The sequence below is a fragment of the Drosophila arizonae genome, chromosome 2 (genome assembly GCF_054131065.1).
Source record: "Drosophila arizonae isolate 15081-1271.41 chromosome 2, UAZ_ARI_1.0, whole genome shotgun sequence".
Classification (NCBI taxonomy): Eukaryota; Metazoa; Arthropoda; class Insecta; order Diptera; family Drosophilidae; genus Drosophila; species Drosophila arizonae.
In genome coordinates, this window is record NC_142922.1 from 25,050,483 (window position 1) to 25,076,439 (window position 25,957).

Below are 25,957 nucleotides of genomic sequence, written 5' to 3' on the forward strand. Positions count from 1 at the left end.
GAAAAAGTATAAATAAACACTGCCTCGACACATCTATGGATGCTCAAGCTGAACTGACCTGCAGTCAAGTGGCACTAATTATTATATAAATATACATACATATACATATATGTATATACATACATTCAATGCTGTTTGGAAAACGTTTGAACTGTTCACTAGCGCGAAAGGGAACAACGCAGAACAGCATAAGCAAAGCCACATAACCGCACAAATCACCCTGCACCACCCTGAAACCACCCCAACCGGAGGCTAAACGTTGAAGCGATTCGCTTGCCTTTGATATGTGACCATTTAAGTGGCAGGCGGATGGTGCAATAACAACGTAGCGAACCCAGAGCAACCTATACAAAGAATACCCTCGAGGGTACCAATCTGCAGCGCATACAGTTTGAGAGCCACTGGCTGGCACAGTTTGGCAAGCCACGTTCGCTAAAGATACAGTGGAGCCTTTCATACTGTTTTTGCTAAAAATATATAAGAATTTTATTGATTTTGTTTTATTGTAATTGGTGTTAAGCGTAGAAATAATAAATTGGTGGTAATTTATAATACACATATATACGTATGCCATATGTATATGTATATGTAATATACATATATATAAATGTATATATATGTCTGCTTATGTACTTGTATATACATTGATGCCTAGCTCTATGTAGAAGGTTGCTTATGGTCTATTACTAAAACAAACATAGCGTCGTATCTAACTTAAGTTTTTAAGGACTATTCTCAAGATAATCCGTATCATTGCCTTTTACTCTGGCAAAGCGGAGGTGGTCGCAAACCCTAGCTTAATTAAGACACAGGAGATCGTTGAAACAATTGACGACGGCTTAGTAGCCGTCGTGCGATCATGTCATATGGGGCGTGGCAGCTGACGCTGCTTGTGCGCCAGCGACTGCCTTGCCGGAGAAGAATCGATTGCCTGGCTGTGTGGTAAACAGCAGCGTATCCACCGAGGGTAATATTTGATTTGAGTGCACCAAAAGCGGCACCATCGACACCTGGGTGGGTCCAGACCCCAGACCCATGTTGCCCGCTCCAGTGCTCGTGCAACTGGTCAGCTTGCCCTGAGCATTTAACGTAAAGGCAGGCAAATAGTAGTTGGCGGTACGACCTGTGCTCACTTGCGTCGTTGTCGAGCTGGCGGTGTTGCAGGAGGAAACAACTGCCAGTTCCATGGACGCGGGCGAAGAGAACGGTGATGATTCAAGCGAGGGACAGGCCAATCGATTGCCATTGACGGGCTTATGAGGCACTGTAAGAACACAAGAGAATTACATTAATATATTGCTCGTGAATAGTGAGTGACGCAATGGACTTACAGAAATCTTCGTCAGCTAACAGTTCATCGGGTATTTCGTTTTTAACTTGAAAGTGCAGGGCGGCGGCTGCCTCGGAGGAAATGGCATTGTCGGAGGTGCCAATATCGGTACTAACTACGGTTGGAACAAACATCCCGCTCTCCTCCATCTCCAACGCCTGCTCCATGATCAGATCCTCGGCTGATGTCAGGCTCAGGCCGTTCAGATCTAGATATGGACTCTGAATTTGCAGCGGTTCCTTTTTAATCTGCGGCACGGCAACAGATAATGTAGCGCCTGAAGCTGGCTTTTGTTGCAACTGCTTGGGAGTCAATTGCTTGCGTTCCCGCTTAGTCTTCAGTTGCTTGGTGGGCAAAGCAGTGGACTGCGACGTCGGCAGCGCTGGTGATGGTGTTGATTGTGGTGCCGCTGCGACACCAGCAGCAGCATTCGTCACTTTTCGTACGGGCAGCGGATGCACCTGCTGCAATGCAGTGCCTGCGGGCAATGTGATGCCCAAGGCGGCCAATGTAGCTTGCTGTGGCTGTTTCTTTTTGCGTGTCTGCTTTGCCGCTGGCGCTGGTGCATTACTAACTGTCGGCTTGGCTGGCTCTCTGCTGGGCTGCTGCGCATCTGCATCAGCTCCGACCTGTGGCTCCTCTGTGGCTGTTGTTGCTGCTGCAGCAGTTGTGGTGGTGGCGGCGGCGGCAGCTGCCGCTGCTGCTGCTGCCGCTTTCTGTGCCTTAGTTGTTGTCGACTTCTTTGAACAGTAGGAGGGAATGTTCTCAAGATGTTCTCCAGTCTTGTGGTCGACTTTATGGCGACGTCGCGTATGCTTTAGCCAGTTAGGAAAGTTGGTGAAATCACGTGTACAATAGTTGCACTTAAAGGGACGCATGCCCGTATGAATGTTCGAGTGTTGTTTCAGCTTCGAGTTGCTGATGAAGCTCTTGTCGCACACGGTGCAGGCAAACGGACGCTGCTCCAAGTGCACCAGATTGTGCACCTTCAGGCAGCGTTCGGTTTTGTACATTTTGCCACATTTCTCACAGCGATAAGAGCGCGTCTGAGCATGATATTTCTGATGACGCTGTAAATGCGAACGCTCCTGAAATCGTTTCTGGCATTCCGGACATTCGTACGGCTTCTCCGAGGAGTGGATGCGGGCATGATGCGTCAAATTGATTTTCTGCACAAATTTCTGCCCACAGATATCGCACTGGTACTTCTTATTGTCGCTATGAATCTTGCGATGCATCCACATGCTTCCCAGTTTTAAGCTGTAAAATAGGATATGCTTAAATTTCAATTTCAATTTAAATTTCCCCTATATATCTCTTACCATTTGCCACAGTCGGGGCACTTCTTCCATGTATCCTTTCGGCCCTCGCTGCGGTGCGTCTTCAAGTGCTTCTTGAGACCGGCCAACAGTTCAAACTCCCGCTGACACTCGGCACAATTGTATGTAATGCGTAGACTATGAGCGGCTGCCTTATGGGCGTTCACCAGTTGCGGACTGTCCAAAACCAAACTATTGCAGTCCAGGCACTTGTAGAGGGGCTGTGGCATAGCTTCCAGCTCCAATTTTGCACTGTTATCTAGCGGAGCTGCTGGTGGTGGCATTTCTCCGTTCGGTTCCTCCTGTTGCTGTTGCTGTTGTTGCTGGAATATGGTAAACGTATGCGGCGTGAGTTCTGCCTCACAGATCTCCACTTTGGTCTGCAACGGGGATTTTGTGGTCTCCGACGGCGCCGGTTTCTCCTCCACGGGCTCTTCCTTGAATACCTTCAGGCGCACCGCTGTGGCTGCTGGCAATCGGACCTTTCGCGGTGTCTGGCCCGCCTGCATATGGATTTGTTCAGGTGACGGTAACTTCACTGGAGTCGTTGATACCTTTTTAAACGGAGAATTGGTAAACGCATTTGGTGGCTCCGGCCTCAAGAAAGTAACATTAAATTCTGAATTGGTGTTATCATTAGCACTGCCATTCGAAAGGTTCGCCACGTTCACCGCGCTGGGACTTGCACTGGGACTGGGAGTGGGAGCAACCAAATCGTCGCGACACACATCCGCGGCCAAATTGAGCTCCGTGTTGTTTTGAGCGCTTTCATCGAGTACGCGCCAAAAGTCCGTTGAGGAGAGGCTATTGCCGTTGATGAAACTCGCCGAACTAATTGTCACACAAGCGGACAGATCAATGTCCAGAGACTCGTCCTTAATGCTCGATATGGAGTCAAAATTATTAATACGTAGCAGTGAGCTGAGAATCTCATCGTGGGCCGCTTTAGTGGGTGTGCTTGCATTAGGCACATAGTCACCGCCATATATTTTAGGCGGCAATTTTTTGCTTGGCGCCTCTTCATTCATTCTCTTTGATTTGCCTTTACACTCCATTCGCAACTGCGACACGTAAAGGTTATGCGGTCGGCGTTTCTTTATTTTTGACGCTGACGTTGGTCAATTTCATTAACTGATTTATAGTTCACAGTCACAGCACTGTTAATTTGTACATTTCGGTAAGTTTTGCACGATAAAACACTTAATTATTGCACAAAAATACCAAAAATATTGTGAATTGCGCTTTGTTTTTGTCACGCTATGAATTCTCAAGTCGCCATTTTGACAAACAGTGTTGCAAGACGCGACGCCTGTGCTGCGGCTAAGGGTTGCACAAACGTCACTTATCGATAACCGGCTATTATATAAAGTGTCGAGAATTTTTCTCTAAATCACTACAGTCTCACTGTTGTTGTGACCAGTTTTGTAATAGTGTGACCACACAGCGTGTGCCACAAATACAAAAATGGCGTCTGAGCAAAACGATAACGTTATAATAGAAAATTCAGGTATATAATGCCAAAAAGCATGTAACTTATGTGATTGTAGTGCGCTCTGGAATATTAATTACATTGCCTTTAACTTATTTTGCGAGCATATTAATTATTTAGGCTGTAATAAAGCATATTCTATCTGGCAAAAACGTGAACATCACGCGGCGCATACGTAAAAACCCACCACATTGTGAAAAGAGCCCTACTTACACACACATATGTGCAGTTTTATGTACACTCACGCGCTCAATTTATCATAAACGGAGTTTTAATTTCTTGTACACATTGCAGCAAGGCGAACGCGTTCGGGTCGACCTGTGGCTGCACCAGCAGCAGCGCCAACACGAGCTACGCGTCGAACATCCAAGCGGCAAGCGCAGGTCAGTATCTCAAACAACCTCACTCAAACATAGACACGTACTCTCTCTCTCTCTTGCGGTTTGCATATGATGAAAAACATGCATCTTCATGCGGATGTGGCGTTGTTCCATTCGTAAATGATGGCTTCCAGGTGATTTTTCTGCAAGGGCCAACTGATTATGCAAAACAATTGAGAAGTAGGGAAAAGAATTAATTAAGAGGTCTAAAATCTACAAGATGTATTTTTATTATATATATTTATTTCTACTCTGCCAGTTAAGTGATCAAGAAGAGGAAAACGAGGTTAATAATCAACCAACTATGGTGCATCCGAAAGAGGAAGAGCATGCTGTAGCAGAAGCAGCTGCTGCCATTGACGATATTCAATACGATGAGCTTGCGCAACTGCAGCAAAGTCTAGACGACGATGTGGATATGTTAGTCACAGCTGAAACGACTGGCGGCGTGGATGAGAAGAGTTCGTCATTTCCTTTTGGAGCCGTCACCGAACAGCATTCTGAGACCAGTGATGAGGTTAAAGAGAGTCGAACCGAAGAAGGTGTAGACACATCGTTGTTAGCTTCCTTGGCTGGCGACAATGCCAACAGTTTACCTTCTGTTGGCGGAAATGACGAAAATGAGACGAACGCCAAAAAAGCAAACTTTGAATCAACTTCAGACGCACTACAGCCACTTGAGAGTAAACTCAGCTCATCCGAGGATTCCATCTCACATCAAGCGATAGCAGAGAGCTTAGGCGATGAAGTTGACCACGAAATGGACACTAGCAATGCGACTATTGTAAATACTGAAATCATCTCAGAAGACGAGTTGCCGCCACCAAGTAAGCCAGAAATTAATGATGCCGAAGAGGTATCCGATGAGGAGTTGCCAGCACCACAGCGCGCAGAGTTGCCGGCTGATGCTGAAGTCATTTCCGAGGATGAGTTGCCTACGAATAACAATAACGAATCGAAGCATAGTGGGAAACGAAAGGCTAGCAAGGACTCGAATGCAACAAGGGCAGAAGATGCTGATGACGAGCAACAGAGCAGCAGTGAAGCGAGTTCTAAAGGCAAGCACCCGGAGCAATATAATCCCTGCAGTCCAACAACAGAGAGTAACGATGCACCACCTCTAGAAAAGCGCCCTAGGGTTGATGAAGGTGGGTTACGATTTTCAAGAAAAGGACACATTAAAATCTTTAAATATTTTCCGATAGATACCGAGCACAAAGACAAGGACAAGGACAAGGAAAAAGACAGCCAAAAGAGGGATAAGGAGCGTGACAAAGACAAAGAGAAGGAGAAGGAAAAAGACAAGGAGAAAGATAAAGAGAAGGAGCGCAAAAAATTGCCGGATCTCGACAAATACTGGCGAGTTGTCAAAGACGATCCATCGGACTTCACAGGCTGGACATATTTGCTGCAATACGTAGATAGCGAGGTGAGTATAATCAGATAAAACCAATGGATAAATTTGTAATTCGATTCATTAATTTAGTCGGATGCTGAGGCGGCCCGCGAAGCCTACGACACATTCCTGTCGCATTACCCCTACTGTTATGGCTATTGGCGAAAGTATGCGGACTATGAGAAGCGCAAAGGCATCAAGGCCAACTGCTATAAGGTGAGTACCCAACACATTTTTATGCAATTAAACAAACTTTGCCATTCTTTGTTTTATGCTTAATATTACAATTACAATTGATATTACATGTGTTGTTATAATGCAATTTATTATAACTGAATAAAAAATCTACATTCAATAAAAGCAACGATTACCAAAAAACAGAACAAACTAAATTACAGAAACAGTATATATAAATATTTATGTATATAGAATCCAACTGATCCACACACTTTTAGTCAGCGGTCAGCGTCAGTTTCAGCGTAGCACAAGGTCTCGATTGATTAATCCTTTGTTATACGTGCTCTTGCAGTACAAATTCAATACAAGGACTTTTTATTTCTGATATTGCATGTCCCCTGCTCTAAGTGATAGCTGAATATCTATTATTTGGTATTTAATATTTTCGTGTCTGAGCTAAATTTTCCAAAATATTTTCTCAATACAAAACTCTACATTCACATACATTCTGAACTTGATGTTTAATTTTGGATTGATTTGATTTGCTTACACAAGCAAATATTATTTTAACTTAAAGAAAATCTGTTCAGATTCAGCTTTTTCTAATCCCTAGATTTCTCAATCGTTGACCTGGGATCTCGCTTGCCGCCCCTTTTCTCAGTCTATGTGCTTTAATATGTCGTATTTTATGTGTTTAATTAGCTGTTACTTTAGATAAAGAGAGGCTCACAATTGTCTTTTCACAACACGTTCAATTATCGGACACAGTTATTGTTGTTCTTCAATTGCAACAGAATCTTTTTGTTGTATATTCCGCAACATTACGTTGTACTAAAAAGAAACCGTTATACACTGATTTCTCATTTTCAATGGGCTCAGTGTATAATAAAAACCAAACCACAAATATATCACAACTGACCCACGAATTCGACTAGTTGGTCAACCGTTCGTTTATCAACTCTCTGCTCTACTTCGCACGTTTTCGTTGTCGTTATCACCATACAACTCCTTCGACTCCTACAACACGTTTTCTCGTGAAGCCGTAAGTACAAATGGCGTTTAAATGAAATTTTTAAGTCTATATGTGCAAAAAACATTAATATAATATTACTATATATATACAATTTAGAATCGTGTTACTTTATCTGTGTGTGTGTGTCTATCTTACTTATGTATGTTTCTATGTATTTCAAATTAAGCTACTTAAGAACCATAAGCTAACTTCTAAGACACCGAGACACCACCAACAAAAACCAAAAATTACAACAGACACAACAGCCCGAGTTAGTTAGTCTTCTAAGTGCTAAGTATGGAAATTGCTAAAGTCTTTTTCAAATCTTTGTAAACATTTCTATTTCTTCTCTACGTTCAACAATCAAAAATGTGAAATCGATTCAAAAAAATTCTGTAAACAAAAAAAAAACAAAAAAATCAAATCGAAAAACACGTAGGTATTTGAGCGCGGTCTGGAAGCCATCCCCTTATCTGTTGATCTTTGGATACATTATCTGATGCACATTAAGTCGCATCATGGTGACGAGGAGCAATTCATTCGCAGTCAATACGAGAGGGCTGTGCAGGCGTGCGGCCTAGAGTTTCGCTCAGACAAGCTCTGGGATGCCTACATACGTTGGGAGAATGAATCAAAGCGCTATCACCGCGTAGTTCAGATATACGATCGTCTCCTTGCGATACCTACCCAGGGCTACAACGGTCACTTTGACAAGTGAGTGAAAATTGATTTCCCAACTTAGATTGGATTTTGAAATGTCTTCCTCTTGCAGTTTTCAAGATGTTATTCATCAACAAGCAATAACCTCCACGATTAGCAACGAGGAGTTGGTTCGCTTGCGCAGAGATTGGCACGAACGCCAGCAAAGCAAGTCGTCCAAATCGTCATCCAAAAGTCGTCGTGACAGCTCCAGCTCAAAGGATGCTAAGAGTGAGCGTGATCGCGACCGGGAACGCGATGAGAAGCACAAAGATGTCTCTGGCGGAAAGTCACCGAAAGAGAGTAGTGAAACTATGGCTGACGAATCAGCAAATAACACCGATCTATCCACAAGTGAGCCATCATCCGCGACGGCGACATCGAAGACAGCGCACATTGATTTTAGCGATCTCAGCACGCTCACCGAGGAGGAGATAGCGGCCATTAAGGAAAGAGCAATATCAGCGCGACGCAAGCTGCACAAGTTGACTGTTAGTGCGGTTACGGCACGCTGGTCCTTCGAGGAGGGCATAAAGCGACCATATTTCCATGTGAAGCCATTGGAAAGAGCTCAGCTGAAAAACTGGAAGGACTACCTTGACTTTGAGATCGAGAAGGGTGATCGGGAACGCATTCTGGTGCTCTTCGAACGTTGTCTTATTGCCTGCGCTTTGTATGATGAATTCTGGCTGAAGATGCTGCGCTATCTGGAGTCGCTGAATGACCAAAGCCAAAATATAGTGGACATTACACGTGACGTCTATCGACGTGCCTGTCGCATCCATCATCCGGAGAAGCCTAGTCTGCATTTAATGTGGGCCGCTTTTGAGGAGTGCCAGCAGAACTTTGATGGCGCCGCCGAAGTGCTGGAACGCCTAGAACAGCGTTGCCCCAATCTCTTGCAAGTTGCCTATCGTCGCATCAATGTCGAGCGACGTCGCGGCGCTCTGGACCGATGCCGCGAGCTGTACGAACATTACATCGAGCACAGCAAAAACAAGGCAATTGCCGGCAGCTTGGCCATTAAATACGCTCGATTTCTCAACAAGATCTGCAATGATCTGGACGGTGGCCTGGCCGTACTACAGAAGATTCTAGAACGAGATCCGGCCAATACTCGTGTTGCCCTACAAATGATTGACTTGTGCTTGCAGCGACCGCAGGTTGTGGAGCAGGAGATCGTCCAGATTATGGATAAGTTTATGGCACGCGCTGACATTGAGCCAGACCAGAAGGTGCTCTTTGCGCAGCGAAAGGTTGAGTTTCTAGAGGACTTTGGCAGCACTGCCAAGGGTCTGCAGGATGCGCAACGAGCGCTGCAACTTGCTCTTAGCAAGGCCAACGAGGCGCAAAAGAAAAGGTAAAGTCAAACGGAACTGAACTTAACTGATATAAAACTAACTCTTGTTTTTCTTTGCCTCCCCAGCAATGACGCAAGTCCAAGTCGCAAGAATTCTACTAGCACCAAGGACAACGCCGCTGCCTCCAGCGGCTCATCTGCCGCACCGAGTACCTACAACAATGGTGGATCGGCGGCAGGCAATGCCAATTACAATTACAACTCAGTCAATTCAAGCGCCTACTATGCTCAGCAGAGCGGTGGGGCCTATCCGCCACAGCAACAGCAGCAATCGTACGACTCCTACTACAATCAATGGGGCGGCTACAGCTCTGGGGGAGGTGGTGGTGCTAGTACCGGCGGTGCTGGCTACAGTTATGGCCAGTGGAGTGGTTATGGTAACTATTACTGAAACAGGCATTATTTCGCCCAGTCGCGTTCCCCCTATCACACCAGCAATGGGTGGTGGCGCCAGAGTTAGCCTCGTTAAAGTCTAATGTAAAGATATTTGTAATTTTATAATTGTTTCTTAAAATACATACTTATAAATATGTAGAATATACGTGAGCGCTTAAATTCATATGTGAATATTGTGTGCAACAGACACACATCCACAACCAATACAAATACAAATATAAACACAAACACAGAAACATGCATAGACTATACTATTATGGATATTAATTTAATCGGTTCTCTGTAATCGCCCGATATTAAAATTTATTGGCAATTACATTGTTGTTGTTGTTACTCGAGAAATTAGGAAACGTGTCTAGAGCTAATAAAAAAAATTTACAGTTTACAAATTACTTTTGTCATCTAGAGACATGGCCGATACCAAGCCACTTCGCCACTATTGCATCCAGTTACTAGAAGTGGCTCGCGTGGACTGAACTTGGCACAAAGCACCACATCCTGGTGTTCAACAATGTTGGCCAACTCCACTAGTTGCCGTGGACTATGCTTCACCTGTTCCAGCATCACTTGACTGGGATAGTCACTGCAGTCTGCCTGATAGCCGAGCAGCCGCACGCCATTGGCATAAGGCGAACATATGACTCGGCCATCCGCCGAAAATCCCGGCTCCTTGATGAAGCCTGGCTTATTGTTTGTCTCGGAGGCATAGTATAGCAGTTTCTTAGCATTCACTAATATGGTATGTGCAGCATTCTCGCCTGCCGTTGCCACAGCTGCAGCTGAGATGTTGCTGAGCGGGCGCATGCGCAAACCTGCGCCAAGTTCTGCGCCGACGGTGGTTTCATTATTGGTATTACTACTCCCACTAGCACTAGCAGTAGCGCCGCTGCCACTGGTGCTACTGCTCCGACTACCGGCTGTCTCTGAGGTTGCAGCAGTAGGTTCTGTCTGTGTACTCTGATCTCCACCCAGGGCAGCACGTGTGCGTGCAGCACCGCCCAGAAAACGAGCGGCCGAGGAGTAGCGCAGTGGCAGAACCCCGCTACTGATGGCGTAAACAAAGTTGTAGCCGCTGACATGATTGGCAGAGTTTCGTGCTCGACTTTGGCGTATAGCTCTCTCCTGCACTGTTACTTCAGCCGCCCAGATGTCCGGTATAAAGCTATCGGAGCGCGCACTGACCAGTGACATTGTGCCGTTCACTCTACGCGGGTAAAATATTCGGCGCACATGAGACCGACCTTGTGCACCACGCTGTGGTGGGTCTTCTTGCTCTGTTTCAGTCGGTTGGGCCGATAGTGTGCGCTTCTTCTTGGTCAAGGGCTCGTCCTCATCATTACTGTCGTCATCAATCAGTTCTGGCTCCTCGTTGATATCATGGATGCAAGTCCATTCACTCTGTTCATCGCAGCTAACATTCCTGGTCAGCATGCAGCGGCACTGTGGATGTATCTGTAGCGCCATTATCATCTCCGCATCGTTTTGCTCTGGAAAATCTGTCACTAATTCCACACGATTCTTCTTCTGGTACTTCGAAAAGACATGATCATATTTCGCAGCCTGTGGTATGTACTGATCGCCCAGCTGCATCAGTCTGTAGATGCCAGGCTATGGTGGGAAACATATTAGGCTACCTGAAGATATTGAAATGAATGCCAATTTACCCGGAATCCACACAGGTCCTTGTGTAATGTCGTCAGATCCAAATGGTGCACAATCATAATGTAACCACTGCTGGTGCACAAAACCAACTTATCTCCGGCAGGTGAAATTCGACAACGCATTAGCCCACTGGCATGGAAAACACGCTGAGAGATCAAGCCTTGCTCAGTCTGTGACTTAATGTCCCACGTAAATATGCTGCCATCAAAACCAGAGGTAACAAGCAGCTTATCCTTGGACGAGTACTCTATGTTTTTCACCCAATTCGAATGACCATGAAGTACACGCATCTTTTGTTTCATGTTGCGCAGGTCCCACAAGGCCACTGTAAAGTCATCGGAGCCTGTGGCGAACAAACGATCATCGAAAAATCTACAAAATAATATTTGATTTAATAAGCAATAAAAATTATACCCATCAATGCTCACTTAATGCAATTAACACTGTCTGAGTGAGCATCGGGAATTTTGAAGATTTCCTTTTGAGTGATGGCGTCAAAAACGAGGACGCACTTGCGCTCAGTGGCCGCAACAACCATGTTGCCATCAGCATTGAACTCCAGATTGTATATGGCACCAGTGTCCTGTCCGGCCGTGCCTGGATTGCAATTGGAATGGTAACTGTTGAACATGCCCATTGAGCTGTAAATGCGGCGCATCAGCATATTCTCAACACCCGTGTGCCTATGCTGTTGCTGCCAACAGCTCTCTCGTCGGCTCAGATAGTGCTCCATGTTGTTAATATATGTGCACAATCCGCTTTATCTGTTGCCACTTTGCAGATCTGGTGGGCTGTGTATAGTAAAAATTTTCGACTGAGTAGAGTAAATCGGTATCGGTATCGGTAAATCTGTGACCGGTCACTGTAAAACATCGAATCCTAATCAAGTTGAAATTATTTGTAGCACTAATCTAATTATTACTAAATGCATTATTAAATCATTTTTAAAAAGAACATTCTACGTAATGATACACCACCTTTATATCAATAAATTCCATATAGCTTACGATTTACATAAACATTTGACAGCCCTGACCCTGATTATGACTGTTTGAAATATCGGCATGTAGAATGTTGTTAATAGCTTGCTTGCTTGTTTATATTTTATGCATGAATGAAGTTTATAATTAGTAAAATATATACGATTCAAATAAATATGTAAGGTAACTATCGTTTTATTCATAAATTTATTTATTTATTTATAAATACAATAAAAAGTAGAAAATTACATCTACAAAATGAATATATATATTTATTTATTTATATTATATGCATGCATTTTTTCATTTATTTTGATTAAAATATAATTTTTTAATTTTTTTTATTTTATTGTTTTTACTGTTTCTCAATGTCGTACCTGCACTAACCAGAGATACAGCCCTGAATTTTGTATAGCAACCCTGCACTGTATTTTTTAGGCACATTTTGGCATTATTGGATTAAGTGTAGAAAGTGTATTTTATGTACAATTAATTAAATTAAACTAGTTAACACTTGTCATCTAAATGTGGCATCGATTGAACTTTGCGTGCGAATCAAACTGAAAGCGAGCGTAGTAATTAAAATTTCACCACAATTACCTAAGCTAAGCCGACAGTAAAAATTAAAAGAACAACAACTGCAGTAGCAGCAAACAAAGAGATAGCGCCAGCCACAACCACGACAACTACACAACAGAGCAACCAATACAAAAACTCGTTTCTTGTGTGCGTGTGCGTTTCTTTTCTTTTTATTTGCATTGCAGGCAAAGCGGTCGCTGCGACATTTCGTGGCAGAGACTGACCACAAGAGGGGCGTGCTTGCATCTAGAAGTCCGTAAGCAGAAACAGCAGCAGATTGCAGCATTATGATGGTTGAGTCCGACGGTACCGCTGACGCCACCCGTCGTCTCAATGTTAAGAAACAAACGCTAGACGATGCCTACGCCGTGCCCGCAAATTTCCTCGAAATCGACGTTGTCAATCCGTTAACCACCATGGCGGCGGGCAAGAAGCGCTACACAGACTATGAAGTGCGCATGAGGGTGAGTAATACAGTCCTATGTCGGGGCTCCAGTGGGTCATCTACATTTGTATGCAAAATATCAGCGGGCAGAGCTTGCACAAAAGTGCCAAAACTGGTGATAAAGTAATCGTGGTTGTGTAAGTGTGTGCGTAACTGCTCTGGGGGCATTTGTATAAATGTGTGCTGTGTCTGATACGCCTATAAACTGAGCAATACTTATTAGTCACAACAAAAGTGAACTAGTATAGATAGTGTCTGACTGTTGGATACCCTGTCTGTATTTTTCAATTTGCATTTTACTAAGTTACATTTATATATCGATATTCAATGTTTATCATTTTTTGGATCTCTTACTATCTTAAAATTCCTGACAACCGCCGAAAATTATACCCAATATAAGTAAAACGCATTGTCACTACATTCATTTGTATTAGCAATAGGGTATACCAGCAGGCGTTTTGTGTAGCATTGTCCACAGACGTTCGCTTTGTGTCCGATTTTTGGGTGGCATTAAAATATACTTGAGTCATTCTCTGATATACGGATGTATGATATGCGGGCTGGAATAATAGATACAAATATTTTGAGGGCAATTGTATAAAATCAACTTTATATTGAACAATATTTTTACTCTTATGACAGACCAATTTGCCGGTATTCAAAGTAAAGGAATCGAGTGTGCGACGCCGCTACAGCGATTTTGAATGGCTAAGAAACGAGCTGGAGCGCGATAGCAAGGTAAGCATGCTGTACGGATACCTTTGAGCCACATTCTCATTTAGTTTTGGTTGATGAAACGCAGATTGTGGTGCCGCCATTGCCTGGTAAGGCATGGAAGCGACAGATGCCTTTCCGTGGCGACGAGGGTCTCTTTGACGAGAATTTCATCGAAGAGCGAAGAAAGGGATTGGAGGCGTTCATCAATAAGATAGCCGGACATCCGCTGGCGCAGAACGAGCGCTGCCTGCATATGTTCCTGCAGGAGAATGTCATCGATAAAAACTATGTGCCCGGCAAGATACGCAACACATAAGGTCGCTGATTCCCGCTCAGGATAGCAATAACAGCAGTAGCAATGCAATGAAGCAAAAGCTCGAAACGAACAAAACTTAAGAATTGAAAATTACGAAAAACCAATTAGGCAAAATCAATCCGTGTGTTGTATGTGTGCGTGTGTGTTTAGCCAGTTACGAGTAATAACGAAATAATAGATGTTAAAAAGAAATTGAAACACCAACTGCTTCTTCAGCTGGGGCGAGCGGATGTGGCTCAGTTAATGTTAAGCATGCTCCAGCTGAAGTATTGGGAATTTTTATTGCTAAATTAATATGTTTATATGCAATGGTATACATACAATACAAATTATATACTATACAATATATATAATATATATAAAATATACACACATATTTACCTTCTAGTGTACATAATACATACATACATCCATCAAAACAGTACGGACTGGCCGTCGCACCGTCTCATCGCGACGAGTCCCATTGCAGGACAAGTCTGTAGGGCTTGAGAACGTCTCGAATCCGAGTGTGAGCACATCCCTGCTCCTCCTCCACCTCAATCCACTCCAAAAACTTTAGTTGTTGTATAAAATTTAAATGATTGAGTTAATAATTGCGACAGTAAAAAGTTACCCTCCACATCCATGGATTAGTACTATATATATATAATTATACAGTTGCAACTGTTGTGCAAATTACTGAATATTTTTGAATTATTTTAGTGAACAATATATGTATTGTATTTCGAATCAACTCAAAATAATTCCAATAATAATACATGTATTTTATTAAACTTTCCAATAGTTTTTTATTTATTTTTTGAAAACCTAAGCCATAGCAATCGACGCAAAGCAATTCGACATGTATTTTTACAGAGTATATCATAACTTATAATACACTTTACCCCAAAACTAATGCGTAACAATTTTCGCTTATATATTTAAATTTAAAAAACGTGATGTTTCGCAAAGTGTTAGGGTAAGTAATTCTATTTCCGTTTATTTTAAGATAACCTCTGGCCTAACTATTTTGAGCCAAACCTATTTTTATGTCTGATTTCACGTATCTATAGTTTATCCCGCTAAGAAAGCCTTGTTGTACAATTACATTTTATTAAAACAATTATTTGTGAACTGGTTTTTTTTTTTAATAATTTATCTTTTGATTTATTGCTGCAGTTTTAATTTTAACTCTTAAATTAATTAAAGGTATTAAACCTTACATGTTAGTTTTTAGATTTATTTTTAAAATTAGTTAAACAGAAAATTCATAAAATGAACAATTCTTAATTATTTAATAAAACGATCATCAGGTCGGCACGCACACAATGCAACCGTGCGTGCCGGCTCAGTCATTGTGCGCAGGGCTGCAACGTTGTGATGTGCGAGCGGGATAGCTATAGTATTGTCATAAGTGTATGTGTGAATAGGGTTGTCATGTATGTATGTGCTTTTTTTGTTTTTTTATTTTTGGCATGGACTCTGCGGATTCTCCGACGAAAACGCAAGACAGCGATGACGAAAATTACAATCTACTCTGCCAGGCCCATGAACAGTTCAACAAGTAAGCGCCGCACACAATTCATAAATCCATACATTCACAGACATAACCTATTTCCCGCCCAACAGTCGGGAGTATGACCGATGCCTGGAGCTGTTACAGCAGCTGGAGACGAAAGGTGAGAGCAGCGGCCTTATACTGCGTCACAATCGGGCAGTGGTGAATTATTACAAAACTGGTTGCCTGGAACACCAGACGCTGCTCAATGAACTTGAAAAGCTGGGTAATGACCAACCGGCGCCTGGCGAGCCGACTGTGCCGCTTGCACTAAAGAATGTCGGCAGCGCCCTTACCGTGGCACGCTACAACAAAGCGGTCATATACTTTCATCGGCATATGTACGGCACGGCACTGGATAGGCTAACGCCACTGGTGACCAGGCTGGAGGCACTGGAGAAGCAAATGGCTGCGCTTGTTGCCACGTTGCAGTTGCAGCTGCTGTTGGCCACCAATCAGCTAAATCGCGCTGAAGCATTTCTCGACTATTTACAGTATAAATTGAATTTAGTGGCTAGTGCACCCGGCGCAAGTGCCAGTAGCAGCCTGGAGGAACCGACAACAGCTACAGCCTCGACTGCCGCTGCCGCTGCATCAGGTGCTGCATCCGCAACAGCGCCCACAGCTGTGGCGAGCGCAACGCCAATTCTAGATAGTAGTGTAACGAGAGCTGCTGGCGAAAACGGTAGCATTCTCCGGCTATTGCAGTTGCTAACGCATGTGCTTAATCGCAAGCCTGTGGTCATAACCGAGGATGGGACACCAGAGATTGCGGCGCTGAAGGCGCAGCAGTATTACATCATGAAAGACTTTCAGATGGCCGCTAAACAGCTGATGCGCATCAACGATGACTGTACCCAGGCCGGGTAAGTTAGATTAGTCATTGGTTTAATTTTGTTTAACTAATGGCATTATTCTTTCTTTTTTTTTTAGAACTGTCACGCCGCAACTGAGCACGTGCATCGCCAACAATATGGGAGTTATCCATTTGCGTGTACGACATTACGCAATCGCGGCAAAATTCTTTCAGAATGCACTGCGCTTCGATCAGCAGCTAACATCGAATTTACGGCAATGCTCTCTGCAAACAATGGGATTGGCACGGTCGTGTGAGATCATGTATAACTTGGGCATCGCCATGCTGCATCTGCGTAGACCCAAAGAGGCGTTTCAGTGCTTCCTGGTGCCAGTTAAGCAGTACCACAGTAATCCACGTCTTTGGTATCGAATGGCCGAAGCCTGCATTATGGAGCATGAGGCGGTAAGCCATTATGCCTTAATCAATTCAATTTCTCTGATCATATTATTACATATTTTAGCAAAAACTACCTGGAAAGGATCGCCATACGATAGATAGTGGCCTAAACTCAACAGGATCTAAACCATATGGGTGAGTATCAAAATGTTAGCTTTGTAAAAGCGAATTGTAATTTTGTATGCATTTCTCTTGCACATCCCTGCAGAGCGCACTCCACTGCGGTGCCGGAGCCAACACTTGAATTTGCAGCTCTATGCCTGCGCAACGCTCTCACCCTATCTCTGCAATACAAGGCTAGTTTCTATATGGCTGCCTCGCCTGACGAAACACTGGATCCAAAAGACTCGTCACAGCAGCTATGGAGTCAAACACAGGACAATAACTTTTGCAACCCATCGAAGCCGATTAGCTTAGAATCGATGGAAAACATGTTAGATGCTATTTATGCGGCGCACAGCTTTGTGTCCCTGCGTCTGGGTGACCACGTCACCGCACTGGAAATGGCAAAGCATCTGCTGCAGAGCGAGCGTCTCTCCGACGCACACAAGTATGTCCATTTGCTACGAATGTGGGAGACACTTTCATAATAATATATTTAAAATACAGATTGCTGGGCCACATGTATGCGGGCGAGGCCTTAATGATGATGGACAAATCCGGGGAGGCGCGTGACCATCTAGAGCCAACTTTTGTGAATTCATTAAATGCTCTTGATCTGGAGACACGTGACTGGCAGCTAAAGTCCCTCGATGCTGCCCAGAATGTTGTCCGGTACAATTTGGCCGTTACTTTCGCCTTGCAGAACGATTTCCAGGCAGCCAAAAGTCTGCTGGGCACGCTGACACATCCGATTGTAAGCAAAAAAGCGTTGACTCTGCATCGTTACATTGAGCTCAAGATAAGCGCCACTGCACTCCATTAGACAACAGATGATGTAAATAACGTAGACGGATTCAATAAGCAAATCAATGCGGAATGTAAATATCAAAACCACTAACAGACCACTGTTAATATATCCTTAATGTCATTGAATTAAAGATTGTAAATTTATTTGCTGTGCAACAAAAGGAACTATCTGTATTTCATTTCGGTATGTTTCTAGTTTTAGTTCATTTCGTTTTGCAGTCAGTCCTATCAATCCCTTTTCTTGCATTTATCAATAATTGATTTAATACGAATATGCAAATATTTAAACACTTTTATATTATGACTGATGTAGGATAAGAAAATTAAAGTAAATATAAGTTCGACTCTAATCCTCTATGGTTTAGAAACTGTGCATCTTTGCATATTTGCCAAAAAGGGGGGTTTTCTAAATGTTCGTGACTTATGTAATTTGTAAAAATATAATATAATAAAAATCCAAGTCAAGTTGATATAACTTTGGCGATGCGAAGTACAGGCAGATACTACAGCCTTCACAATTTAAAACCTAGTATTAGAGAAAGAAATTCAATTTTAAAAAATATGAATTTAGTATTCATTTAAAATTTCTTGGCAAGTATTTCAAAATTCTCAACTCGATTTCGATAACTGCCATTCGGAAGCAGTTTATTCTAGTTTTAATTCAAAGACTTTAAGTCGAAACTATAAATAATATATTTATTAATCAGTACGTATATCCGCAGGTAATATCTTACAAAGAATCAACCATGGATTCAATATATATTCTTAGCTAAGTATTTGGCACTGGTAGAAGTTGTGGCTGCAGGTCCCTGGCATATAACACTCTATGGCCACGATTCTGCTGGGAGAGTTAAGATTTCAAGAGGAAATCTGAGAACCTGTTTAGTATCATATCACTTGACTCTTGCAGCACAGAAAAACATTCATTTTGTGGGGCTTTTTGATCAACGCCTGCGGCGCTGCTCGTATCGATTCATGGAGAGCACAATGTTGTCAAAGATATATTCGCGCACACCCAGACCGCAGATAAAGTCAAAGTGATTCCAGCGCTTCCAGGGTACCTTGTAGACGGCCTCGACGTTGGGCAGACGTGCGACCAGACGCCAGATATCCGCTGGTGCCACAATATAGTCGTTCTCCGCAAAGAAAATTGTGACCGGCGTCTTCATATTTTCCAGTACATACTCCGGTGGCTCCAGCTGCTGATAGTGCAGCCAGTTGAGTTCCGGGCCGTAGTCGTACTGTCGAAATTTGGTAGACACGTATCCCTGAAAATAGTGCATCAGCTGCTTCACGGAACCGCCCGCCGGAAAGTTGGCCATCAGATCCGGCAGCAGGGTCTTGTTGAGGAAGCGCGTATCATAGCCTACCGCTGGCCAGAGCCGGGTGATGCACACCAAAGGCTTTTCATTGTCCAGACAGGTCATCGACAGAAACTTCTTAAAGAACTTGTTCGTTGAGAACATCTCAACGCCCTCGAGGATCTTGGAGATGTAGTTGCGCGTGCCCAAGATCGGTCCGATGATTTTCGCCAAGCCACTTTGCGTATTGTCCACATAGGCAACCGGAGCCAGCAGCGTGGCCGTCTTAAAGACCGCATTGTACTGGGGCAGCATGGAGTTGAGCACCAGGAACACTGTGCCGCCCTGAGAGATGCCCACGAAATGCATCTGCGATACGCCGCTAGTGCGCAGCACATGATCAATCTGGGCAGGCATATCGTAGACGCTCATCTCGTGCCAGCTAAAGTTCCAGAACTCGCGATCTGTCGTGTTGAGCCAAAGATTGTGGCGGCAATAGATGTTGCCGCGATTATTGCCCAGCCACACATCGTAGCCAGCGCGCCACAGTAAATAGGCCAGCGAGTCCTCCCGTCCGTTGAGCAGCCACCTGCAATTGGACAGCTGCAGATATCAGTTACCAGGTCAAGCGGAAGACCTGCCACGCATACGCACACATCCGACGAGGCATAGAGACCGGAGAGCAAGAATACCACAGGGCGTCGCAGTACGGTGTAGAACGTTCCATTCGCATCCAGCTGGACTTGGGGTATACGATGTAGGGTCAGCACATACCCATCCTTAGTTATTACCCTGTGCTGCTCCACATTGTAGCCATCGTGCTGTATGCGGCGCACCTGCAACGAGCACAAAAACCGAGCAAACATTGGCAGGAAGTCACACTCAGGTATTTACTTGGCTAACACAAATATTAACACACACACACACACACACACACACTCACACACACACGCGCAGTTGGCACATTTATTGCTTGACATTTGGAGGCCAAGCGATGCGTGCGTTGTGACATTCAAGTAATTAGGAATTCCAGTGGCGCGCGCACGTCACAAAGCTTGGAACGGTCTCTCCTCCCCAGGCAGAGCTGGTGCCACCACACCTACCGCATCTGTGATAATAATTTCGCGCGAATGTCTTATGGTGGCCAGCACCTGGCGCAGCAGCAGAGCCACCATGACGAAATCCAGGCCCAGACGCAGTAATCTCATGGCTGGCAGGATGGCGATTGCATGAAAGCTGGATTAAGTAATAATATTAACCGTTTAGTCCGAACCGGTTCGCTATCGATCGAAAATGAAAGCTGCCACGCGTTTCTTTGCCAGAGCCAAAAGGATCGAGCGCACACAATGAAAGAAGAAAGTGCCGCCGGAGCTTTCAAAAACAACGGCCGAGGCACAGAGACCAGCGCCAAGAAGCAGTCGCAATATGTTCGCATGAATGGATATGAATGAAAATTGCAATCAAAGTGCCGTCACCGTTGCCCTCTTCGTCGTCGTTGTCGTCGTCGTCGTCGCGATCACGATCGTGGCCAGCGCTCGCTGCTAACGTTCGATTCGAATGTGTTTTATCGACTGTGCACGCGTTTGCGGCTTTGGGCCGCACCGAGCGACAATCGTCGAGTCGCAGGGCTTGTTACTCACGCCGCTCCAAGCTCCAATCGGCTGAGCCACTGAGCGCACTCAGCAAGTCAGCCAGCCAACCAGGCAGGCAGTCAGCCAGCCGGCCACCTGCATGTCGTGTGCCTTACCTGTGCGCCCAAGCTGCGGCGCATCCGGACGCCACTACCTTCAAGTGAGCGTCAGTTTTCTACACTGCGCTTAATACTTGTAGCCAATTGACCGCCCCTTCTCCTGAAACTTTGCCCCTCTCCCCCTATCCTCCTTCTCACCTATGCTTCGCCCAATGACTTGGCAAAATGCCATGGTAGTTTTTTAATTATAGCAGCCCACTACTGAAAGAGAGCCTATGACCATAAATAAAAACTGTTAACGCTTCAATTACAGTGCTTAAAAAAAAATAGGTGCTCTACTGCAAGAACTTGTTTTATTTTGAGAATATTTGTATTTTTTTAAATTTTGTATTTTTAAAGGTTTAAAATATTTTATTTTTAATATTTAAAATATTTGAATAAAATAATTGAAGTTATAAAAATTAAAATAAAATGAGACAAACACAATGTATAATAGTATAATTTTTCTAAATTCAAATATTTAATATTTATATCAAACTTATTTATATTTATTTATTTTTATTTTATAAATATTTATATAAATATTACACATCACAGTTATTAAAGTATATTAAACTATTATTAAAATTCATTCCCTATAATTATATAAAATGAAAGTAAAAAAATTAAATGCAAGATTTCGCAAAGTAAAATTTTATTGAAGGGTACAATTAGATAAAAATATGAAACGAAATATTTGTTCTTAATAATCAACAATATATTCATGCAAAACTAATTCAAGAATTCATGCAGGTATTTCAATTACTTTTTGCATTTTATGAAAATGCTTTAAATTTAGCTCTCATTTATTTTAATTTGCTTAATTTTATGAAATTTTATCAATTTAATTTTCATATATTTTGAAACATTACAATAGTTTGCCAAGCAATTGCAACAATTTTCATAATAATTACTTTATTATTTGTTATTCAATATCATAATATTATCATAATATTATTTAGCTGCTTTGAAGAACCGACAAGGGAGCTTTCGTTGCTGTATGGGAAACTTTGATGAAAATTCCATTCAATATATGTATGTATATGCCGTCTGTGTGTATGTCTTAGCACACACCTTGCATATTTTGTGCGCATGCAAGAAATTTTTGGCGCAGTGTATTCATTTTTTGGGAGCTACTTACATATTTGTTTTTGTTTTATTTTTTTATTTATTTTTTTTTTTTGTCGTCTTGAGTTGGCGCGGCTTCCACCACGTCCCATTGTCGTCTCCACCACCGCCTCCGCTACCATCTCCGTCTACGTCTCCGTTATTTTCGCTGAATTGCAATAACCTGTTGCCTAATATAAGCGCTGATCGCAGTGGCTGAGTTCCAGCTTCGCCGACTGCGGCGTGGCAGCGGCAGAGCGTCTGCTTATTTAGGATCTTTGCTCTGACAGCCCGCCAGCCCATGCCCAGATTTCTACGGCTACTCATACGCCTGACTGTGTTAGCCTCGAAGTGTGTGTGTGTGTGTGTGTGTGAGTGTGTGTACTTAAATACTTGAAAACAATTGACTGACAGCACGTCCCACGTGCTCCGCCGTCGTCATCAACACTACACACACAGCAGTTGGCTGAAAAGCTTTCATTACGGATAGCTTGTTTGTCTATATGGCTTTTTAATAACGCGTCAACAAGTTGGCAAGGGGTTGTAAAATGTTGTGCACACACTCGTACACACTCTCTCGAGCACAAGTGTGGGCAAACCAACTCAATTTCGATTTCAGTTCCCGGTCAAATTCACCGACCGACCCACTGACCCACAGTTGACCCCCAAAGTGACTATCTAACTATCTGTCTGTCTGTCTGGTCTGGTCGTTTGGCTGTCTGTCTGTCTGGCTGGTCATACATTCACGTACGATAAATATGGTATGTATTTTACATTGCATTGGGCAAGCCCACGGCCCAGTGTCTGGTTATTTTTTGGTTTTTTGTTTTTTGGCGTTAAAACAGTTTACGCTAATTTAAATATTGTGACACATCCGTTGAGTTGACGCGTGCTGCCAGCGTCCGAGTGGGTAAACAGTTGACAACAAGCTTTGACAATTAAACTAGCGAGTGCCGGTAATTAAAAGGGATTGAGGCCACGGGCATAGCTCGTCTCAGACTCCGTCAAGCGAGGCGCCGGCATTGACTCAAGCCCAACCAGTTATCACCTCGTTAGCTTTCTTTCGTTGCCGCCTAATGGATTCTATGTAATAGGCACTTGCACTCCCATACCTCACCCGATTGCCCAACATATTTGCCTTGCTCTTCTTCCCCATGATAGGCACATATTAACTCGCACGTGTGATAATTATATAATGCAACCTGGCGTGTTCGGGCCACTTTCATACACTGCCTGACGAGGGCATTTTACAGCCGTATTAAAAATACATTTAAATTTTATTTTTAATGTGGCTATTTTTTTTATCAGATCATTGAATTGCATCTCTGACCGCTTTGTATGGATTAAAAGCCGATTGAACCATAACTTGACTAAGAGTTCAGTTTATTGTGCTCATCATTTAAATGTAACATTACAAAATTAGTGTGAAATAGCTGTGATCCATGTAATTTAAGATATATCTGGGGAATGTTCCCGATCTCTAAAACTCGTTACCCTAATAGATCATAGATCTCGTTAAGTGAAATATTTAAAAATTAAATTATTGCTTTATGGAAACGTAATTACGATATTTGAATTTCTCGATACGCGTATCCAGTGTGCATCCATCTTATTTATTTTGGTTTGTGCGTAAAGACAGGGTAATGAAAGACTTGGATATGCTTTCGCTTTTTAATTGATTTGGACTGCCGTTTTGTAAGCTTTGCTTTGAACTTGAAACTCGAAGTTCGTAATTCGAAATTCGAAATGGTGTACATCTGCATAATGTACGCGCACACAACTCGAAATATCGGCCTTAAATCAAAGGCAGATTTAACTTTTCCCTGGGGCAATGAGTTGACATTTCACTTTTCACTGCGAGTGCTCTTGCTGTCTGATAAACTTCACCATTTCTCGTTTTTTTTTTTTTTTCAATATTTATTTTGGTCATTTTCAGCTGAATTCGTATAGTCGAATCGAGTCGGGCTGTACGCATTGCATTTCCGGCCAGGGTTAGCCCTTCTACTCGGTTATCGCATCAGCACCAGCCAAAGAGCTGCCTCTCTATATACATATATTTACATATGTAAGAGTAACTGCATTTGTATGCACATACATACATAATCCGATGCAGCTTATCATAAAACGAAAGTGATTGATGCCGCTTGGGAAAAGACCCGATCGAGGCCTTGGCTCCAGCAAATAATCAGCAAAATGGCTAAGCACAGCGCTAATCTGGCGCTAATTGTTTCTTAATGTGTTTATGAGTCCAAGTCAAGTAGAAAGACCAGGTAGCTGATGGCCATTGCCAAGAACCACTTAACTGTTGCCCATCTTGGCCGGCTCGTTCGCTTCTCTAATTACAATTATATACAGCTTGAGGTATTTTCCGCATCGGTCTGAGTCATAAGACACGGCAATGCCACAGCTCGCTGACTAGCTGAGCAATTGCCGATCGTAAAATGCTGTGAGCACTGCGACAAGCAAAAAGTAAACAATAAAAAAAAAAAAAACAACTACTACTACAACAGCAGCAACAACAACAACGACAACTCGCGCCTGCCACCGCCGTCGCCATAGACAACAACAAAAGGAACTCTGGAGGGTTTTGGAGGAAGTAGCCAACGGTCGACAGTCGTTTCCATCTCCGTCTCATCGTCATGACTAAGGAAAATCAATTGATTCCTTCCTGTTGCTTGGCTGCGCTACAGCAAGCGATCTAAAAGAAAGAAAAAAAAACGTACACGAAATCTAAATATTTAACGACTAAATTGAATCTGAAGGCGCGCTCACATTAGTCAAATTTTTCATGCCACGACCCGGGCTTACCTGCTGCCGCCATAATCAATAAAACATAAACAGTGGGCCGACAAGTTGTGTCGAGTCGAGTTAAGTCGAGGCAGAAGCAGAGATTCCCGACTGCGACTGCGATGCGAGTCCCCGAGTCCCCGAGACCCATTGAACTGGCCGCATCACGTAACGGCGAATGTTACAAGGAAAACGTACTCAAACAACAACATCAGCAACCAACACACACACAAACAAAAGAAAGAAAACCACATAACTACAACAAATGTATGTAAATATATTTTTGAATACACTGGAATTAAAATAAGAATTTTCTACTACACTGGAGAGATGTTGCCTATTTATATGTGTATATGCTTAGTCTATAATTAATTTTTTAATATTATTATTATTATTGTTATTATTTTATTATTATTATTATTTTTAAAGTAGTATATAAAGCACTTTTTCTCCTTAAAAAAAGTTATTGAAAAGTCTGAGCAGCAAATTCTAATAAATGAGTTCTTTGTAAAGAACAATAATAAATAATAAGATTAAATAATTTGAGCATTCAGTACAAATATGTAAAATAATAATAGCAGTTAAATAAAATCTCTTAATTATTGATAATTGGAAGAATTATTTATTTTCTCTCAAAAATTTCGATCCATTTAATATTTTAAACATTCGTTAATTCGTAATTTTTTAAGAGTCCCTCAAGTTTCGAAATAACGAGAGTCGACTATATATGTATTTTTATTATTATTAAATATGAATCTGGGTTATTAAAAAATTGTAAATCAATTTATATTCATATATGTTTACATTCTTATTAACTGTTCATTTTTTTAAGTGTATTTGGGTATATATGAATAGTTCCATACATTTCGTCGTCAACGTCATCGTGTTTGTCGTCATTGTCGACAGTTTACCGAGAAGTTTCAGTCTGGCCATTCTGTCCGACCAACCAGTCAGTCATTCAATCATTCAGTTAATCAATCAGTCAGCCGGTCGACTTGCACTCAAAAACCCCCTTGGAACACAGCTAGCAGGCGAGTTGAGCGCACTTGAATCACCGTTGGCTTGGTTGACTTCA

General features: G+C 42.9%; 6 protein-coding genes across 11 annotated transcripts; 3 read left to right on the top strand and 3 right to left on the bottom strand.

Moving 5' to 3' along the window:
• Positions 1 to 484: 484 nt before the first annotated feature.
• On the bottom strand, positions 485 to 3,957 carry wdn (wings down). The gene is made up of 3 exons (XM_018011854.2): positions 2,653 to 3,957; positions 1,332 to 2,590; positions 485 to 1,264 (listed from the first exon to the last, which is right to left on the bottom strand). The coding sequence occupies exons 1-3, from the start codon at positions 3,702 to 3,704 to the stop codon at positions 858 to 860; spliced, it is 2,718 nt and encodes a 905-aa protein (XP_017867343.1). The 5' UTR covers positions 3,705 to 3,957; the 3' UTR covers positions 485 to 857.
• A 43-nt stretch (positions 3,958 to 4,000) lies between these two features.
• Prp39 (pre-mRNA processing factor 39) lies at positions 4,001 to 9,703 on the top strand. The gene is made up of 8 exons (XM_018011833.2): positions 4,001 to 4,156; positions 4,433 to 4,521; positions 4,778 to 5,666; positions 5,724 to 5,947; positions 6,005 to 6,130; positions 7,543 to 7,817; positions 7,876 to 9,162; positions 9,229 to 9,703. The coding sequence occupies exons 1-8, from the start codon at positions 4,114 to 4,116 to the stop codon at positions 9,551 to 9,553; spliced, it is 3,258 nt and encodes a 1,085-aa protein (XP_017867322.1). The 5' UTR covers positions 4,001 to 4,113; the 3' UTR covers positions 9,554 to 9,703.
• Positions 9,704 to 9,812: 109 nt separating this feature from the next.
• Positions 9,813 to 12,323, bottom strand: LOC108616572 (DDB1- and CUL4-associated factor 10 homolog). 3 transcript variants are annotated; one of them, XM_018011865.2, is made up of 4 exons: positions 12,198 to 12,323; positions 11,649 to 12,011; positions 11,223 to 11,592; positions 9,813 to 11,166 (listed from the first exon to the last, which is right to left on the bottom strand). In XM_018011865.2, exons 2-4 carry the CDS (start codon positions 11,951 to 11,953, stop codon positions 9,961 to 9,963), a joined length of 1,881 nt encoding a protein of 626 aa, XP_017867354.1. In that variant the 5' UTR covers positions 11,954 to 12,011; positions 12,198 to 12,323; the 3' UTR covers positions 9,813 to 9,960. The 3 variants fall into 3 exon arrangements, with proteins under 3 accessions (XP_017867354.1, XP_089319021.1, XP_089319020.1); XM_089462895.1 differs by having other exon boundaries at positions 12,228 to 12,250; XM_089462894.1 differs by having other exon boundaries at positions 11,649 to 12,082; positions 12,198 to 12,214.
• A 294-nt stretch (positions 12,324 to 12,617) lies between these two features.
• On the top strand, positions 12,618 to 14,633 carry Snx3 (sorting nexin 3). The gene is made up of 3 exons (XM_018015350.2): positions 12,618 to 13,243; positions 13,867 to 13,962; positions 14,027 to 14,633. The coding sequence occupies exons 1-3, from the start codon at positions 13,067 to 13,069 to the stop codon at positions 14,255 to 14,257; spliced, it is 504 nt and encodes a 167-aa protein (XP_017870839.1). The 5' UTR covers positions 12,618 to 13,066; the 3' UTR covers positions 14,258 to 14,633.
• A 144-nt stretch (positions 14,634 to 14,777) lies between these two features.
• Positions 14,778 to 18,123, top strand: Not10 (CCR4-NOT transcription complex subunit 10). Of its 2 annotated transcripts, XM_018015171.2 has the most exons (7): positions 14,778 to 15,215; positions 15,750 to 15,800; positions 15,866 to 16,660; positions 16,728 to 17,055; positions 17,114 to 17,184; positions 17,258 to 17,599; positions 17,659 to 18,123. In XM_018015171.2, exons 1-7 carry the CDS (start codon positions 15,196 to 15,198, stop codon positions 17,972 to 17,974), a joined length of 1,923 nt encoding a protein of 640 aa, XP_017870660.1. In that variant the 5' UTR covers positions 14,778 to 15,195; the 3' UTR covers positions 17,975 to 18,123. The 2 variants fall into 2 exon arrangements, with proteins under 2 accessions (XP_017870660.1, XP_017870644.1); XM_018015155.2 differs by lacking the exon at positions 14,778 to 15,215 and having other exon boundaries at positions 15,542 to 15,800.
• Positions 18,124 to 18,633: 510 nt separating this feature from the next.
• On the bottom strand, positions 18,634 to 21,112 carry LOC108609332 (lipase 3). Of its 3 annotated transcripts, none has more exons than XM_089462897.1 (3): positions 21,007 to 21,112; positions 19,914 to 20,095; positions 18,634 to 19,848 (listed from the first exon to the last, which is right to left on the bottom strand). In XM_089462897.1, the coding sequence occupies exons 1-3, from the start codon at positions 21,028 to 21,030 to the stop codon at positions 18,903 to 18,905; spliced, it is 1,152 nt and encodes a 383-aa protein (XP_089319023.1). In that variant the 5' UTR covers positions 21,031 to 21,112; the 3' UTR covers positions 18,634 to 18,902. The 3 variants fall into 3 exon arrangements, with proteins under 3 accessions (XP_089319023.1, XP_089319022.1, XP_017856593.1); XM_089462896.1 differs by lacking the exon at positions 21,007 to 21,112 and adding an exon at positions 20,203 to 20,964; XM_018001104.2 differs by lacking the exon at positions 21,007 to 21,112 and adding an exon at positions 20,363 to 20,959.
• Positions 21,113 to 25,957: the final 4,845 nt, after the last annotated feature.

What these genes read in the sequence shown, in the direction of transcription:
- wdn (XM_018011854.2), bottom strand. Translation starts at nt 3,704, where the DNA reads ATGGAGTGTAAAGGCAAATCAAAGAGAATGAATGAAGAGGCGCCAAGC. An exon ending in TGCCCCGACTGTGGCAAATG is followed by an intron (nt 2,591 to 2,652) that starts GTAAGAGATATA and finishes CCTATTTTACAG; the next exon opens with CTTAAAACTGGGAAGCATGT. An exon ending in GTTAGCTGACGAAGATTTCT is followed by an intron (nt 1,265 to 1,331) that starts GTAAGTCCATTG and finishes GTGTTCTTACAG; the next exon opens with TGCCTCATAAGCCCGTCAAT.
- Prp39 (XM_018011833.2), top strand. Translation starts at nt 4,114, where the DNA reads ATGGCGTCTGAGCAAAACGATAACGTTATAATAGAAAATTCAG. An exon ending in TCAAGGCCAACTGCTATAAG is followed by an intron (nt 6,131 to 7,542) that starts GTGAGTACCCAA and finishes AAAAACACGTAG; the next exon opens with GTATTTGAGCGCGGTCTGGA. An exon ending in AACGAGGCGCAAAAGAAAAG is followed by an intron (nt 9,163 to 9,228) that starts GTAAAGTCAAAC and finishes TTGCCTCCCCAG; the next exon opens with CAATGACGCAAGTCCAAGTC.
- LOC108616572 (XM_018011865.2), bottom strand. Translation starts at nt 11,953, where the DNA reads ATGGAGCACTATCTGAGCCGACGAGAGAGCTGTTGGCAGCAACAGCAT. An exon ending in GACAGTGTTAATTGCATTAA is followed by an intron (nt 11,593 to 11,648) that starts GTGAGCATTGAT and finishes ATTATTTTGTAG; the next exon opens with ATTTTTCGATGATCGTTTGT. An exon ending in AGGACCTGTGTGGATTCCGG is followed by an intron (nt 11,167 to 11,222) that starts GTAAATTGGCAT and finishes TTCCCACCATAG; the next exon opens with CCTGGCATCTACAGACTGAT.
- Snx3 (XM_018015350.2), top strand. Translation starts at nt 13,067, where the DNA reads ATGATGGTTGAGTCCGACGGTACCGCTGACGCCACCCGTCGTCTCAAT. An exon ending in ACTATGAAGTGCGCATGAGG is followed by an intron (nt 13,244 to 13,866) that starts GTGAGTAATACA and finishes CTCTTATGACAG; the next exon opens with ACCAATTTGCCGGTATTCAA. An exon ending in AGCTGGAGCGCGATAGCAAG is followed by an intron (nt 13,963 to 14,026) that starts GTAAGCATGCTG and finishes GATGAAACGCAG; the next exon opens with ATTGTGGTGCCGCCATTGCC.
- Not10 (XM_018015155.2), top strand. Translation starts at nt 15,682, where the DNA reads ATGTGCTTTTTTTGTTTTTTTATTTTTGGCATGGACTCTGCGGATTCT. An exon ending in GATGACTGTACCCAGGCCGG is followed by an intron (nt 16,661 to 16,727) that starts GTAAGTTAGATT and finishes TTTTTTTTTTAG; the next exon opens with AACTGTCACGCCGCAACTGA. An exon ending in ACAGGATCTAAACCATATGG is followed by an intron (nt 17,185 to 17,257) that starts GTGAGTATCAAA and finishes ACATCCCTGCAG; the next exon opens with AGCGCACTCCACTGCGGTGC.
- LOC108609332 (XM_018001104.2), bottom strand. Translation starts at nt 20,467, where the DNA reads ATGAGATTACTGCGTCTGGGCCTGGATTTCGTCATGGTGGCTCTGCTG. An exon ending in AAATTATTATCACAGATGCG is followed by an intron (nt 20,096 to 20,362) that starts GTAGGTGTGGTG and finishes TGCTCGTTGCAG; the next exon opens with GTGCGCCGCATACAGCACGA. An exon ending in CTCTATGCCTCGTCGGATGT is followed by an intron (nt 19,849 to 19,913) that starts GTGCGTATGCGT and finishes GTCCAATTGCAG; the next exon opens with GTGGCTGCTCAACGGACGGG.